Source organism: Passer montanus, unplaced genomic scaffold (assembly GCF_014805655.1).
Source record: "Passer montanus isolate IOZ18808 unplaced genomic scaffold, ASM1480565v1 scaffold141, whole genome shotgun sequence".
Taxonomy (NCBI): domain Eukaryota; kingdom Metazoa; phylum Chordata; class Aves; order Passeriformes; family Passeridae; genus Passer; species Passer montanus.
Genome location: NW_024361053.1, coordinates 629,405 through 647,018, shown reverse-complemented (window position 1 = coordinate 647,018; position 17,614 = coordinate 629,405). Strand labels below are relative to the sequence as shown.

General features: G+C 37.8%; 1 protein-coding gene across 3 annotated transcripts in view; it reads right to left on the bottom strand.

Annotated features, from left to right (window-relative positions):
- The window catches only part of SLC2A13 (solute carrier family 2 member 13), a 153,765-nt gene that overhangs the window by 83,385 nt on the left and 52,766 nt on the right, over positions 1 to 17,614 (bottom strand). For all 3 annotated transcript variants that reach the window (XM_039700496.1, XM_039700497.1, XM_039700495.1), the window contains one exon: positions 6,093 to 6,201. In XM_039700496.1, the coding sequence (XP_039556430.1) occupies positions 6,093 to 6,201 (109 nt within the window). The remainder of the gene's footprint in view (positions 1 to 6,092; positions 6,202 to 17,614) is intronic.

Genomic DNA, 17,614 nt, shown 5'->3' with positions numbered 1-17,614 from the left:
ATTCAATGATCTTTTAAAAATGAGTCAGATATGTCAGATATTGTGGAATTTAGAGATGAGTTTCTGAATTTTGACTTTCCCCACCCCTGTGGGGATTCAGCTGCACACTCATGCTAAGGAAGTACCAGGCTGGTTCTGAGGCTACAGGAGGAGCTCGCAGGTGTCAGCTCTGAAACTGCTGCACAACAGACCTGCCAATTAAACCTGCCAGGAAATGAGCTTTCCATTAAACTCCTCTCTGGTTTCTATTAAACTCCAGAAGTTTATCCTAACTTCTTTCCCAGTCCCACTCCTATTTTCTTGCAATCTCTCATTCACATTCAGTACAATATTTTTTTCCTATTAATTGTTCTAATAGTCTTATCTTCAAACCCTAAATTTCCACTTGTTACATAACCTCTTTTCTTCTTTTGTATTTTTCTTCTATTATCCAGCTTCTTTTTCCTCTCTCATTATTCTGAACTTTTTTCCTTCTCCATGTAGTATTTTATTCCCCTCCCTATTTCTTGCCAGCTGAAAAAAGACGCTTCTTTTTATCATCCTTTTTTCTGGTTCTTTTGTTTGCTTGCATAAATTAAAAAACCAACACTGTTAGAGCTCAAAAGCATCTGAGGACCAAATCCAAGCAGCAATACATTTTATATGTGGATTCACTTAACTTCTAGGAGATGCAAAGATATCTCAGAAATAAAAAAAAAAACAAACATTTCATTAAATAGGAGTAACAGATCATATGCACCTGCAAAATAGCTTAGCAAAAATGCTGAAGGCCATATACTTTCCCTGTTGACACATTATAGCACTTTCCTGTTGCAGGAAGCTTTTCTAACACAATTTGTGAAAAGATAATGGCAAATTACAAAATTAGCACCACATCAAACTTAGTGTTTCAACTGCAGAACAAAGTATTTTGTCTGGCTTTCATCACGTCCACTGAAAGTATTGTGAGAGTAAGAATAATCAAGATGATGCAGCTGTCTCTTCAATCTTATCTCAGATTTATAGTCTTGAGGGCACAGGCAGTCTTTGGGAACAGACAACAAACCTCTCAAAGAGCAGCAGAATCTCCAGTGTAGGTCATACCACCTGCAAGCAATTCTGTCAAGACAATACTGAACTCCCTCCAATTATGGATAAATTACTGCCTACTATTCAAGAGAACTTGGGATTTTTTCCCAAAACCTTTCTTCCCCATGGTTTGGAAGTATTTTAACTGCCACGAGACTGCACATTACCAGAAATGTTTTCAGAAGTCCTGGTTCTGCAGGAACATGAGCACAGAGATAAAACATCCATTGATGATTCTCACTACACAATGTGAAACAGTTCAAATCCTTTCAGTCCCCTCCTCCTCCCACCCCCCAAAAATGGAGTTTCTTCAATTTTTAATTTTTTTTTTTTAAATAAGAAACTGATAACAAAAAATAATTTCAAGTTTTACCTCAAAATGATCCTCTTCCCCCAGGTTTTAACTATGGGCAACTTTGGGCTTGAAAATATCTTAACTTCACAGAATAAACCAAATTCTGGGATATATTACTATTAAAAAGCTAATTTGTAGTAACTACTCCCCTGGAATATAACTTCCTTCACAAGGCGTTTCTCAGTCTCCTGCCAACCAGACTTGGGCTCCAGGCTAGAAACAATGACCTTCTGTTTTCGAGATGAGAAAACACTAGAATGATAAGAAACTGAGAAGTTAAACCATTTCAGAACTGCTCACACCAGTGTGAGAGATGCTTGTCTAAAATTGTATGACTTTAACAGGTCAGTTAAGCTGGCAAAAGCCATGACAAAAAGGAAACATTTGTTCTGCGTCAGGCATTGCATCAGACAGCAGTGATACCCTTGTTCTTAGGGGAAAAAAAGGAATCAAAGCAATAGCTCACTGAGTTTTATTCTTTTGCTGACTAAATTTATCATGCTAGAATTTTTTCCTGTGACAGTCACAACCTCCTTAGCCTATTTTTACATTTTGCTTCTGTTTTAGATCTACCTCCTCAATGCAGAGGTTGCTCCACATACTGCTCTCACCAATTCAGTAACATCCTGTTCCTGATGAGTTTCTGGTTCCTCATGGCTGGACTTTATACACGTTCATGTGTATAACAAATGTGACTCAAATATTATATGAAACTATTTCTGTGCAGAAACCAGATCAGTTTATTACACAATGAAAAGGACTGAGCACAGCCTTCCACAATTCTTACTGCAATTCTTCTGGTTCTCCTCTCCCCAACCTCAAGAGATCTCCAACTACACATGGACTTCATTGCTCTCACTGGCTTTCTTTTCTAAAATTGATGAGTTATTCAGTAAAGCATATATTAGGCAAGTATTAAATCATTCTACAATTATGTTATTTTTTGTGTTTTCATGTCCTCTTGTGATTTGATTATGGGAGTTTAAATGAGCACACACAAATTCACTCTGATAGCCTCACTTTTCTTACAGTAAAATACAAGATTAAACAAATTATTTTATAGCAGAAACTCCCAAGCCAGAAGATTAGAACAAGTCGGGGGCTGTCATGGATGCTGCTCTGTTAAGTTAACTGGTCAGAGGGCAACCAGAGGCTAAATTCTCTGCCACGGAAAGCCAGGCAATATGTGGTATTCACATATCCTCTGAACAGAGAGAGACACAGCTCTCCCAGGAAAATCCTGGGCAGCTGTGAGGAGCTGTAGGAAACTTAGAGAGAAGAATTCAAACACTTATTATCTCCCTTTCTGTAACCATTGTTTATAGATATGATTCTCCAGAGTGTGCTATTCGTAGTTCACCAATAGTGTGAGAGAAGATTCCTAAAGGCCAATCAGGTCTAAGGTCCATCATTGTTTCTACAAGAACTGTAGATTTCTAATAATAAAGTGTTTTTTTCATGCCTCCTGATGATGGAGTCTCTGTATCACCTTTTTCTGTCCCTGATACCCCTTTGGTGACAAGGCAACTGCAAGCTGGGGTGATCAGCCTCTTCTTCTATGGCCTAAAAAGGGCCAACAGAGAAGGATTCACAGTAGCACCAAAGGTACAGGGAACATCCACTGTCAAAATACTTGTCATGTTTGTTTTTGAGAAACCACTGAAGCCAAGTCCACACAATACTAGACCCTCCAACCATAACCAGTGCCTGCTTTCATGCTGCAAGAGAACAGCAATCCCAGAACAACACAACTAAACATTATGAAGAGAAAACTAGTGCTTAGAGAGTTAATACAATCTGACAGTTCCTTAAGATACCATCTAATTACAGCATTAAAAGGCATTTATCAATTTTTATAAAAGCAAGCCATCAACAGACAGCTGCTTACTTGTATTTGAAAAATGTCCTTTCACAGGAGAATGTTTGTCTTGCATACCTGATAACTAAAAATTTAGTTATAATGGAATATTAAAAGAGACTGGATATTGCAAATGGTTGACAATCCAGTCCTTTAACAACAGTGCCTTCATGTGTTTATTATAAGCATTTTATTATTTTAAAGCTAAGATTCAACCACGTTTTATAGTTGTAATTCTGTCCTCCTACACATCCACAAGCAAATTAGGTCAATTCCAAACTATTTGTAAAACCTCCTACATGGAAAGCAGTTTGAAATTTTAAAACATAGTAAGTTTAAAATAAACAAAGTCAACCTACCAGTGTCATAAGCCTTGTGAACTGTCAATTTTTTGTTCTAGCCTAATAGGGCGTCTCAAAGTACTATGAACCAAACTGTGAGAATGACTGTCCTTGGCCAGAGATTGCATGCACACCACATTTCATAACATTTTAATAATGTTTATTATGTAAGTTTCCCTAATTAACTTCTAAATGTATTTCTACATTTGGCATCTGTAACATCCTGTGGCAATGAGTTCCAATATGCAATTATGTGTTGCATGAAAAAATGCTTATTTTAAACCTACTGCTGGGTAAGAGCTAGGAGTCACCAAAAATGTGTTAGAAGAAATGATGAATAATCATGCTCTCCCCATCCTCTCCATAACTTTAGTAGCTTTATATACCTCTTGTATTTCTTCTGACCTAATTTCATTTCCAAGCTGCAGAGTTCTAATCATTCTGTTCAAACACAGGTACCTCTTTCCCCACACATAACCTGGTTTGCTCTTATTAAAAGAAAGGACATCTGCAACTGTTTGTACTATTCCAGATGGGCCATGGATGTTGTCATGATGTTTGTACAGAATAATGCAATTGCAAGCCCTCTTTTTCAAGTAGTAACAATTTAGACTGCCATGCATGTCAGTTACCCAGTTCTCTCCTGCAGGCATTATTGAATAGCATTGGATAGTTAATGCATTTGCCATTCCACTAATTTGTTATCTTGCATTATCTTCCCACAACTGTTCATGTTCACAGATTTGGAGGATCTCTATATTGTAGGTGCTGTATGAATATAAGCTGCTTTTTTGTTGTTTAGTCGCTTTCACAGGTTTATTAAAGCAGCAAAGATCTTCATATAGATCATTGTAGGAGTCTGTTCTTGGTTTGTGATAACTGATCTTCTATTCTCATCCTTTTTTCTTCTGTCTTAAATAGTTATTTACCTGACAGGACTTCTCACTTTTATGACTACATGAATTCTTCAAGAAACTTTGGCTGCAGCTGTCATAGTTGCTTAAAATGGTTAATTGATATGGGATTTACAGTTCTCTCATCCAAGCAAGCTATAATCTATCCACAACAATCGTGTTGGCTCTTCTTTATTGTTTTATATTGTATGCGTACATGTTCATTTTTCATATTTATTAACACACATCTTATTTGATTCTATGAAGTTTTAATTAATTTTTGTAGAGACCAAAATAAAACTTTCTGGGCTGTAGCTTCATGTAAATTATGCTCCATTTCCAAATTCAGTGATTATAGATGCAAATTGTACCCTGATTAATTTGTTATTTTTTTAATCAGCTTGCTCTAGATGTTTTCCCCTAATACTTGAGTGTCAAGCAGACCACCTGAGACATCTTAAGTAGGCACTAGTGCAAAAAGCTTCATATACCCTCTATAATTAACACAAATGCAAAAAGCACCTTTGTGAGATTTGGTGCTAAACACTTATCTTCTGCTAGTGTACTCCCAATGATCCTTTCTGGGCCTGGAGACTGTTAGGTTTCTTGCTTCTGACATGTCTGAAAAATTTATCAAAGCTCTTTCTGTGCCCTTCTTCTGGCTTTCAGACATAACTTACCAGTTTTGTGTCCAAGTGTTTCCCACACTTACAATTCCTACTTTATGAAGCCTTTCTTTACCTGTCACAGATTTCCCTCCTGTGCAGTTTAATAATACTGAGTCTGGGGCATTTTTTTCTTCCAGTATGACAGATGGCAGTGTTTACTCTAACATTTAATATGGTAACTCTTGATACCACTAAAAGCCTTATCCTTGAAGCTGTTTCTTTTAACAATTTCCTAACGTGCATAGTTTTCTCTGTAAAATGTTATGGCAACATATTTTATACTTGCTCTTAAAACAATATGGCAACCATATTAATTATGATTAGTCATGTAGGGCAGCCCAAAAATAATTTCATCTCAAAGTAGGTATTGCACATTTGTCAAGAGCTACTCCTGTTATGAGCTGACAGCTTGTCAGAAAACCCAATACATCATTCTTCACTTCCACATTTACTGAGTCTTCATACACATAACAAAACCACGTAAAGAGCAGGAAATGTTTCTTCCCTCAGCATCCGTTAGCACTTCACAGTAATGTTGCACCTCATTAACATGGTTAATCTAACCCTCACCTTACTGTGATCTATTTGCACACATATTCAAACCATAAATGTGCTTTCTTGCCCAGACATACACAGCCTTGTCTATAAACCCTAACACAAGAATGCATCTCTCAGAATAGTCTGTATTCTCATGTCTATAAAAATGGCAGGTTTACCCCTATACCAACATCCTCTTGTACCAATTTACTGTGTTTCCAAATATGTCAACATCTGGATTTCAAACCAGCATTCCAGCTCACTCAATTTTTCACCTTTCAGACTTTGTCCAGAAGACCATCTACAACTGCTAATGGTCTAATTGACTTTTTTCTAATTCTTTATAAAAAGAAGCAATTGGGAAATACATACATGACGGTGTTAATCCCTGACAGCTGTTGAAACATCTGCAGACCACAACCCACAATTAAGGCTCTTCGAGTTGGAGGGCATGTTAGCATTCTGCAGATCACAGGTCCAGCTTAAAAAAAAAAAAACAACAACAAAAGAATACATAATAGTTCTTAAGTGATTGCTATCAAGACAATGTTGCCAGGCATAGCAGACTTTGCATCTTAGTTTCAAGCAAACTTGTATTATTTCAATTACTTTGGAACAATATTTGAAAAACTCAATATTTCAGTTCTGTTTTTCTGCGCTGTCCTACAAAGAGGATTATCAGGAAGCCCAAGCAGAAAATGAAACCACTTCTGTACAGTGTCTACTACTGGTGTGAAATGTACAGCTCTCCTTATATCACACTGACAGGTTACACATCAGCTGCACCCAAATGTACTCAAAAGTTACCACAAAATATCACTCGTTTCCTTTCTAAAATTTTCCATTTTTATTGAGAGGTTATTTCAGAAATGCCATTACTCAGGTCTGGATATTGGCGATAAAGTGTTCTCCCTAGTCCCCAAAAGACCGAATTTCCACAGACCAGTTGCAGGTGTGGGTACTTTGAAGGTGCTGGATAGATTTACTCTGCTCAGCTCCATGGCCAGCAGAGGGAGCAGAAATTAATTATATTCATTCTATACCTTTGGTAGCAATGGCATGAGGCTGAATTTAAGATTGTCTCAATTAAGAAAAAAAGCCACAAAAATTTCTGACTAACAGAGAAACTCTAAGACTTTAAAAGTATCCTATTTAAAGAAAAATACTAATAATGTAGAAAGCTATGGGATAATAGGCAAAAATTTTACATTCCTGACCACAGTATTTATTTAAACTTCTCTCTACCCAGACTAATACTTTTAGTGCTTTTTCACTAGTAAAATCTGGTGAAAAATTCTATGTTTTATACATCTTGTCACATCTAGTATATTCACTGAGAATATCTAATCACAATATAAATTAGTTAAAATAGTTGCTATCAAAGAAAAATTTTAAAAAAGAGAGGTGAAGAGGATCTACATGTTTATATTTTCAGTGCTTCCTGAATGTACAGAAAATATTAGAAGTATTGATTTAGTAAAAAACCCCATGTGAGTCCATTAGTGAAGAACAATTTACATGCAGAATTTCAGCTTCAGAAAGCTGGCAAGCTATGAAGAGTTTCAAGAGTTGGAATCAAGATGAGGGTTTAGATAACATTTTCTTCATTGAAAGATAATCAAACCTGCCTAAAAAAACCCTTATTTTCATTTAAAATTATGGTATTTCTAATTCATATCTCAATTGTAACATCATTTAACATTGCTTCTTTAATAGCAGAATACAGCCTGACAAACTTTCTAGCTGGTTTCCAAGTAACACTAACATTCAGACAGTACACAGCCCCACATGTTCTGCCATTTAGCCACATCATCAAGTCTCCAAGTAAAACCAAGTGACAGATACAGTCAATCCACAGACCTCATATGATATTCTCAGGCAAGACGTATGACATCACTGGCCTGACAAGGATCCCATACTCAAAGTGACATTTTCTCAGTGGAAAAGCACCAAAGCCAGCTGCTAGCTAGGAGTAGTCCAGAGCTCAAATTTCAGAAAGAAAAAATATTTACTAATACATACACCCACGAAGTTTAACTCACAAACAGCCCTAAGGGTCTCAGACCCTGCGTCACACCTGAGCATGGAGCCTTGGGACTTAAAATCTCATCTGGCAACTGATTCTGCAGCATCTGTTGTAAATCCAGGCTGCTGAATGCCTAGGAGAGATCATCTTTCATTCTTCATAAACTCTGTATAAGGCCCTTAACTGAGTTCAAAATCTATCTTTATTTTCAAGGGACATTTTAGACAGCCTACATCTTCAAGGCCACCACCAATGATCCTGCTCATTGAATAAACTGGAACTGTACAGCAGGGACTGTGAGGAAAGGAGGCAGAAATGTCCTAAGGAACTGATGCAAGGTTTTTAATAATTCCTGAACCACTCAGCTATTTGGTAAATGTTTATAAAACTTTATTCACAATACAGCATTGTGCAAAACAATTGGGAAGAAGGCACTAAAATGAATAGTGAGAAATTAAAGCAGCTGCTGTCAGACAATGGTTTGCAACTCAGAGGGAGTCGTGACCTCTCAACAAAGCTCCATCACACAAATCAGTTTGTGCATCTGAAGTGCAGCCCTGCAGAAATGCTGAGACCATATAGTGAAATTTAGACCTTTATGTCAGAACTTTACACTTTAGACCTTTAGAACATCCAGTCCAGCTAAATTCAGTAAGTACTTGAAATTTTTCAGACTTCTGATTAATTTTATCCAAAAAATGATGCTAAAAATTATCATACTCAACTCAGTGTTTAAAAAGTTTTGCTCCAAATATGTACCATGACAACCACCACATACCAATAGGCATACACAAAATTAAAGGATTTTCTTTGATAAAATTCACAGCCTTCAGGTTTACTAACCAATAAACTGAATGAAAGAAATAAAGCAACTGCTAATCTCTTTATTAAAGGAGCTTTACAAGCTCAACTAAAAAGCCCAAAGGACTTTGACTGTGAGGTAACTGGTCTTATAACAGCAAATGAGTGTGAAACTTTTTATTAAAACTATCTAGCTCTGAAACTAGCTATGCTATATTTGCATTTTCTTATCAGCACTCCTTCCATCCATACTGTCAACTTCATATGTTCCCGTGTTCTTAAAAAGAAACAACTCTATGCATAATATGGATTTTAAGAACAGAAAATGAGTTTGAACTAAAAAATGAAAGCCAAAAAAATTTTAAGAATTAAATACATTTTTTTTCTGAAAATAAGTGTTCTGAAAACTTAAATGGCACTTCAGTAGTTTCTAATAAGCCTTAAATATGCTGTTAGTTATGACAACAGATTAAAAATAGCACTAAACAATAAAACCATTACACTTTTAAAAAATGGAACAACTTAACTGCCCATAGAACTAGAAGGAAACTGATGATTTAAATATAAGCCACAGAAAAAAAAAAATTGGCACTTTTTACAAAGGACAAAATAGGTATTTGTCTCCAAAGAGTCAATGTTTTTGTTAGTGATACTTCTGCCTTAATTGTTGTTGTTTTCTTTTAATCTAAGATATTTGGACATATTCCTGCATCAGAATCACTTCATTTGAACTTGAGAAAACACCAAGATGCTTGTTTTCCTTCTTCTAATCTGTGAATAAAAATGAAGTCAGAATGATGAGACTTCCTAATGCTTAGATGAATTTAATGAGAATAAGATTTGGTTTGAGTTTTTGTGCTGTTGTCTCTGATAATTACTTTAACCGAAGTAAAATTCTTTAACACATAATATTTACAAGGGTTCAAAACATGCTACAGTGAAGGGCAGCTGGAGCTTCCTCTATGCAAAACAACAACATGAGATAAAATGCAATGGAAAAACAAGGATACTGCTGAAGGTGACATTACTTGAAGTGGTCATACACAAAGTGGATTGCTGGGATCCAAGTAGATATTTTATAGCATAATCTGTCTACCAAAATAGAATTCATCCTTATAAGCAAAAAGCAAAAATAGAATTGGGAAGTTCAGCTTCACATCCAAAAAAACCCTTATTAGCTTACACAGAGCCAAACAGGGAAGGAGAAGCTGTTCTTGCCAAAACATTACTTCTGGAAGTGAGTGATACTCCAAACATTATATTTTATGACTGGTTATCTGAAACTTTTAATGGCAGCTTCCTATATTTTAGCAGTTATCTTTGTTACTAGGCATAACCCACAAGTTAGGCTTGGAAATGATTAATCACCTGGTAAGGCATTTTGATTTATCTGTATGAGCAAAATGGATTGTATGGCAATCATAGGAGCTTGGGTATGATCTACAGCCAACTAAAAGATGAGATGATTTTCAAAGGCAACACAACAAAGACCCTAGTTCTGAAATGAGCTTATATAATGAAAGCTTAAAAGTAGAAAAATTACTATTAATGAAGCCTTAATATCTCCTTCTGAAAAAAAAAATGCATTCACTTTCAGGGACAAAATTATAGTATAGACACAAAGCCAACCTAAAAATCCCACAGCAAAGGCAGGCAGACATCTGGTGCCTGGAAACCTTGTAATTCCCCATCCCTCAAATTATTAGTAGAATAACTGGACAGATTTCACAGTCAGGAATCTATGGTTAGAGACTGGGCCCTGCCAAAGTCATTTGCAGGTTCAAACATTCTTCTGCCAGCTCATCTAGGTAACAGCTTGTAGCAACAGCTTAAAACCTTACAGGGCTCCTGCCAGCATTCTGTACTCTTTGCATTTCCAAAAAAGGCAGGTTTAGCCAAGCAACAACACAGCCATCAGTTTAGCATCAATGAAGCTAAAGATATTAGTTTTCTGGATCTTTCTTGTTCAAATACCCTCTCTTCCACTCAGATAAATCTTCAAGGAACTGGTCTACAGCAGGGACCAAAAAAAAAGAAAGTTTGGGCTGGTGATCTCAATAACAGAGGGCAAACGTGGGAATTATTTCTGGATTTGCCTTCCTTACAAAACGACAGCTTCCAGTCCAGCCTTCTCTGCATCAGCTGCAGAACCTTCCTGCAGAATCTCTCTTCACCTATGACTCCTACTCTAAAGCACTTACAGCTAGGTATTATTCCCTGTGTATGAATAATATACTAAAACAAGCACCCTTTTCCTCCCCTTGCCTATTACATGATTGTTTCCTAGAAGTATCAACTTCATTAATTTTTCCTTTCTGTAAAATTTAACAAATCAAAAGAAAACAGTATTACCTTTAAGATCAAAACTGCATTAATTGTCCTGTGAAGATACAAACCAATTTTACTTTAGTACCATGCTCTTCCTCACTATCTAGTAATGTTTCCAGTAACATTAGAAGAACCACTCCCAGCACTACAAGCAAATTCCTACCTCATATAGCTTGTTAACCCTTTGGGGGTTTTTTTACAGCACAGATCCCCATCAGCCAAGAAGGAAAAAATACTGTCAGCTTGCCTAACAGCTGAGTGTTAGCATTTTTCAGCTTTCCACAACTAAACTATCCAATGGTATGCATACAGACTGGAGGAAGTACTCATTGGGAACAGCCCTGCCAAGAAGGACTCAGGGATTCTCCTGGATGAAAAGCTGAAAAGTGACCTGGCAATATGTGCACACAGAAGCCAAAGGCGTCCTGGGCTGCATCCAGAGCATGGGCAGCAGGGTGAGGGAGGGGATTCTGCCCTTCTGCTTTACCCTCACGAGACCCCACCTGAAGTGCTGTGTCCAGCTCGGGGTCCCCACACAAGGCAAACACTGAAGCACAGCAGGTCCAAAGCAGCAGGAGGGCACAAAGATGACCAGAGAGCTGGAGCAGCTCACCTACAAAGACATGCTAAGGGAGGCGGGGTTGATCAGCCTAGAGAAGAACAGCTCTGGGGAGATGTTACTGCAACCTTTTAGTGTCTAAAAGCTTATTAACAAGAGAGAAAAGGATTCTTTGCATGAGCAAATAGTGATAGCACGATGACCAGAGAGCTGGAGCAGCTCACCTACAAAGACATGCTAAGGGAGGCGGGGTTGATCAGCCTAGAGAAGAACAGCTCTGGGGAGATGTTACTGCAACCTTTTAGTTGCAGTTGTAGTTAGAAAGCTTATTAAAAAGAGAGAGAAAGATTCTTTGCATGAGCAGATAGTGATAGGACTAAGAGGAAAGGTTTCAAACTAAAAGGGGAGATATTTAGATGAGATATTAGGAAGAAATATTTTACTCTGAGGGTGGTGAGACACTGGAATGGGGTTGCCCAGAGAAGCTGTGGATGTCCCATTCCTCGAAATGTGCAAGGCCAGGTTGGATGGGGCTTTGAGCAACATGGTCTTATGGAAGATTCCCTGCCTATACCAGAGGGGTTGGGACTAAATTATATTTTAAGTCACTTCCAATTCAAACCATTCAGTACTTCTATTCTAACCAGACAGGCTGGTCAAAAAGCAAACAAAAGCTACTGAGACATAACCACCTAGATTCTAGAGAAGTAGGTTGTGCAAGTTTTTCCATACCTAGATGAACTGGAAGGGCTTTTTTTGTTTGCTCAGGAAACCTGGATTTCAAATAGATGGTCTTTCCAAATGATCTTTTTAATCCACACATTGTGAAAAGAAACCCTAATATAGATTTTTTTGTTTTGACAGCAAGTTGAGTTGGTCTTTGGGAGTTCTGAAAATAAAGACATTTTCTTTTATCTGTAAAAGGAAAAAAATCTTTTCTTTGATACCACATTCTTTGATATAAAGCTTCAGTGATGGAAAATCTATATGACTGAGCTCTTGCACAAAGGCAGCAGCAATTAATAACACCTGTGAATAGAGCAAGAAGCAGTGGCAAGTAGGGAAGCAGAAAAAAGGACTGCATTTTGGCTCTGTATGGTTTGTTCTCTATAGAACACAGAATGTGCTGTAATGAAGTCCTTTAAACTAGAGAAACCACAACTGAGCTGAGAGAAGTGGCCACAATGACCAACAAGAACCTTCACGGGGGAAAAGGGACCCCACTGTGATACTGTCAGACCCAGGAGTGGGAGAATGAGCAACAGGGAGGTTTTCCTGTTTCACTGACATGAAAACTGGGCTGGGAACAGAGAAAAGCAAGGATCACATTGTGATTTATTTCTGGCTGTGGAAAATACCTTAGAAATAAGGCAACAGATACTAAGGCAGATTTGTGCATACCTGCAGCCTGCAAATCAGCATTTCTTTTTTAGGGTCTGCTCCAGAACTCCTGACTTACACAGAGAACAGTTTTGTGACCCTCAGTTAGAGCTGCAGAAAGCAGAGGAGGAAAGATAAGATGATGCAGGAGCATTACGCAGGCACCAACCAAAATAAACCAAGCGTTGTAACAGCCTGAAGAGCTTCCCACCCCCCTCTCTCATCAAGTAGTGAGGTGCAGGGCAGAGCATTTAGCAATCTGGAATTAGAAGGCTTTTTTTATTTCATTTTAAGTTGAGGAAAGAGACTTAACAAAGAACTGCAGTCAGGGATGTGTATTGCTGTTCTTTTTCAATTAAAAGAGCACTAAAAAAAGCTGATGACTCAAGAGTTCCCTCCTAGTCAGTAGTCTACTCTCAAGCTGATCTTCCCAGCTGTTACTGTATGAACACCTATATAGATATGGTATTTTATTTGCTGGACAACACACTTCAAGCCTTACATTTTTTGCAATTTGTTTCTGCCAAAAATCTTGGTTTAGTGATATTATTTTGCCCCCTCTATCCATTGTTTCTAAATGAAATATCTTTATTTCTGCCTGAAGCCAGTGGTTTAACATTTATACTTCATGCCCTTCAAGAGAATGAGACTCAGGAACCCATTCCCAGGAGGGAATGGGGAAAAAGCAAAGTTTAATAGAACTGAAAAAGGAGCCTGGAGGTCAATGAAAGTCTCCATGGGAATTTATGAATATAATCAGCTGTCCACTCTAATATTTTTCTTTATTAATAGCATATTTAACTTAGACCATCTCCTTTAAAATGTTTTAAAACCCAATTATCTTGGGACCTAAAAATATCCTCTCATTTTTTAAAAATCAGATGCTGTTATCATAAGAGCATCATTAAAATAAAAGGAAAAAAGTTAAATAAATTATGAGATCCACATTAAAAAATATTATAAAAAGCTGCCTTGAAATCAATATAATTTTAGCACAGTTCAACTAAATCCCAAAACCTAGTGAGAAGAAAAATCAAAAGATCACTGTAGGTTAAAGCTAAAGTGCTATAACCTTGGCTTCCTAAGAACACAATATCACCATCAATGGGTATGTAGTTGACTGACAGCACAGCAAAACAGTGTGTAGCTGAAAATAGTATGTCTTAAGAAGCTGCTTCAGCTTTTTTATTTTAAGGAAAGCATTTGAACTTGAGCACAAAGCTGAGTCTCACTGAAAACAGAACGGCAGATAAACACCTAAATATTTCACCAAAATGCAGCCTAAGATCACACCTTACCTCAAAGTACTAGGTAATTTATTTCATTTCAGTATCAACCATCTTCTATCAGAAACACCAGGGCTCTAAGGTAACCATTACACTCAAGAACACCACATTTTTCATCACAGAGGGCCGATCACACCCTAGGAGGAGGAGCAGGAGCATTGTCAGCAGGTGGAGCAGAACCACCAGGTGTGTGGGCTGGAGCACAGGACATACAAGAAGATGCTGAATCAGCTGGGACTGTTCCACTTTGAAAGAGTGGGAAAAAGGGAAAAGGTTCTGCTGTCTACAGATACCTAACAGAGGGGCAAGGAGAAAACAGACCCAAGCTCCTCAGAGGTGTACAAGGGTAAGACAAAAGGCAGCAGGTAAGTTGGGATGCAGAAAACTTGGACCAGATGTGAAATCTGTTTATTTTATAACATGGAAATGAAAAAACACAGAAAGCGAGAGGCAAACAGATCATGGTCAAAAATTTCACTGATAAATTTCCTGCACAACCTGCTCTAATTTATTCTGTTTTGATTAGGGATTGGATTAGAAAACCTTCAGAGGTCACCCACAAGATTTTTACATGAAACATACAGCATTCCTAAGACCTGTGATGGTACTAGCTATTATAACCAGTACTAAGGAAAAAGTAAGTTTGGCACTTTTCATGGTTATCTGTTGCTGTCCTATTGCAAAGGCTTGGTGATTTTCATGAGCAGTTCTTCACAGCATTGATTCCTTCTTCTTCTCACCACAGCCAACAAACTCCATCTCCCCTCTCTACCAACCAACCTGCTCTTTTATAATACCCCTCTTAATTGGATCCAGCTGTGGCCTATTAAGGGCAGGCTTGTTCTTAATGCTTGATAATTGGCACAGCTGTAACTCTTTAGGGGTGAGATTACTTTCACCACTATCTCTAGTCTCCTGCCTTCTATCTATCCACAGTTATCTTAAACAAAAGTGATTGAAAAGCATCATTACATACAAATCCTATAAAACTCAGTCATCTACATACTGCCAACAGCTGATGTTTTGCAATTTCAGTACCAGGCTTCATTAATCAAGAACCTGTCAGTCACACTTGACAGACAGCTTTTACCCTGAATTTATAACCCTCTGCAGAAGATACAGATCAATATTGAAAACAGCAGGTGTAGAATACTAAACCAACAACTTCCATAACTGGTATGAAATACAACAAAGAAATAAAGGAGAGCTTATTTCATCTTTTCAATATATAAAAGGGGCTTATGAGATAGATGGTGAGAGACACTGTACCAGGATCTGCAGCGAAATGACAAGAGGTGATGGTTTTAAACTACAAGAGGGTAAATTCTATTAGATATAAGAAATAAATTGTTTACTCTTAGGGTGGTGAGGCAGAGGAACAGATTGTCCAGAAAAGCTGTGGATAACCCATCCCTGGAAGTGTTCAAGGCCAGGCTGGATGTGGGGTTGTACAGCCAGGTCTAGTGGAAGGTGTCCTTGCCTATAGCAGGGGTTTGGAACTTGACCATCTCTACAGGTCCCTTCTTACCCAAACCATTCTATGATTGTTAAGCGCTGCACCAAGGGAGTTCTGGTCCCCTTTGCTTTCTCACCCTCATCTCAAAATGAGGAACAGTGTAGGAACAGAGAATGATTATTAATAAATACTCACAATGCACCATTAAAGGTCTCTCACATACTATGGAATAAATCTGCAAGCAATCTTCATGTAAGGCAAATAGTCTTACATGAAGCAGAAAGCCTTCTTCCCATTTTCAGCAAGATGAAGACAGAATGGCATTGCGTAAATGCCATCTTTATTAGCAGTTTCCTTACAAGTTTAAAATATTTTAAAAGGCAATTCTTTAAAAAGCTGCTGTAAGTCCAGCAGAGTGTAAGATTATCCTCAATCTATTTCCCCAGTTGAGTATGCACTACAAAGTAGACACATGCAGGGCAAAGGCCTTTTCATGGCTTCTCTGCAGCCTCACAGATCTAGCAGATAGAAAGTACAATCAGAAAGGTTGTATTAAATTATTTAGAGACCTGAAACCCATTTTTCAAGAAGATATGGGAATTCTAAGATATTTCCTCATAATTACAGTGAAGTAGATTTTTATGCTGCTTTTAAACCCTTTCCAAGTTAACCATTTTCTAAAAGAAATGACACTACCTGAAGTCAAACATGGGGCAGACAAACTTCAAATGCTCTTGAGCATCCAAGTGGAAGTATGTGGTCAGCAACTAGTGGTTACCAAATAGCATTTCAGTGTCCCAAGAAGCTCGTGGTTTGTCTAAATTTGAAGGAAAAAATACCACTAGCATAGCTGAAATTTCAGATAACCTTTTTGGTTTCAGGGCAAATTGTAGATTTCCCACCCATGATCAGCCACAAAGATTACCTGTGGCACAGAGAAGGGACAGAATTTTACATAGATATGCATATCCTCTACGATGCTCAGGAGCTACTTTTCCAGGGTGTTTAACTACTTTCCAGAGGCAAAACAACTTGTTATGAAAAACAGGTATTTGAATGATAAGCACTAAAATAAACAGGGAAAAAAAAGATCAAGTCCTAGGTCCTGTTTAACTAAAAAAAAAGGAGGGGACAATCACTTAACTAAGATTTTGTCAGGCTGCAAAGACTGATGAATGTGAAAGGCAAAACTGCTTCTATCACCAGTGAGTTACAGCAGTCTGGTTGGCATTGGATTGGGTCAGGAAACAATGAAAGGTAATTTTCAGTGTCAGATATAAGAAGCATCTGCATCTTTCTATGGCTACGGAAAATATTTTCATGTTTCTCAGCAGGAACATCATTGCCTAACTGTGCCTTCTGCCAGCTGCCACCAACCTTTTGAGCAGGCTGAAAGGAAAAATTCTTGGAACTTGTAAACAAAAACTTGAAAACAAAAACATATGGAGAGCAAAGCTGGAAAAAAAGCAGTGGAATTCAGGCCACCGATGTTTTAGAGTGGATTTCCAAATACCTCCATTCACTGACCTTGTATTTGCTGGCTTTCTCTGAGCTGTCACTTAGTCACTGAGAGAAATCACCACTGCTGATCATCAGCAGGTTCTGCTGCTAATCTGAGAAGCTCTGCCATTCTCCACCTGTATACACCTTTATGCACTTTGTACCTACGCAGCCAGGTTAAAGACACCAGCAGACAAGCACTGAAGAAGGAAAAAGCAAAATATGTCTGCAGTCATAAATGCATTTCTGCAAGTGTTTTGCCAGAGATAACTACCAGCCAACAAATGCATGCAGTAATCACTGCTCAAGGACCTTAACAGTCATCTAAAGGGAATAGTGGATATTTTAAATCAAATATAGTAAAACTTGCAGAGTAATACTAAGACACAATTTGATCTCTGCATCTGACACACTGAACTACAAGCAAGCTACAAGAAAAGTTTGGCCATTGCTTGATAACTTGGAGATGAATTCCACCACAAAGGAAAGTAATTCTCTCAGGGGCAGAACATATTATGAAATCCTCCCATCCTTGGAGCAGTGCTAAGTTGGACTGGG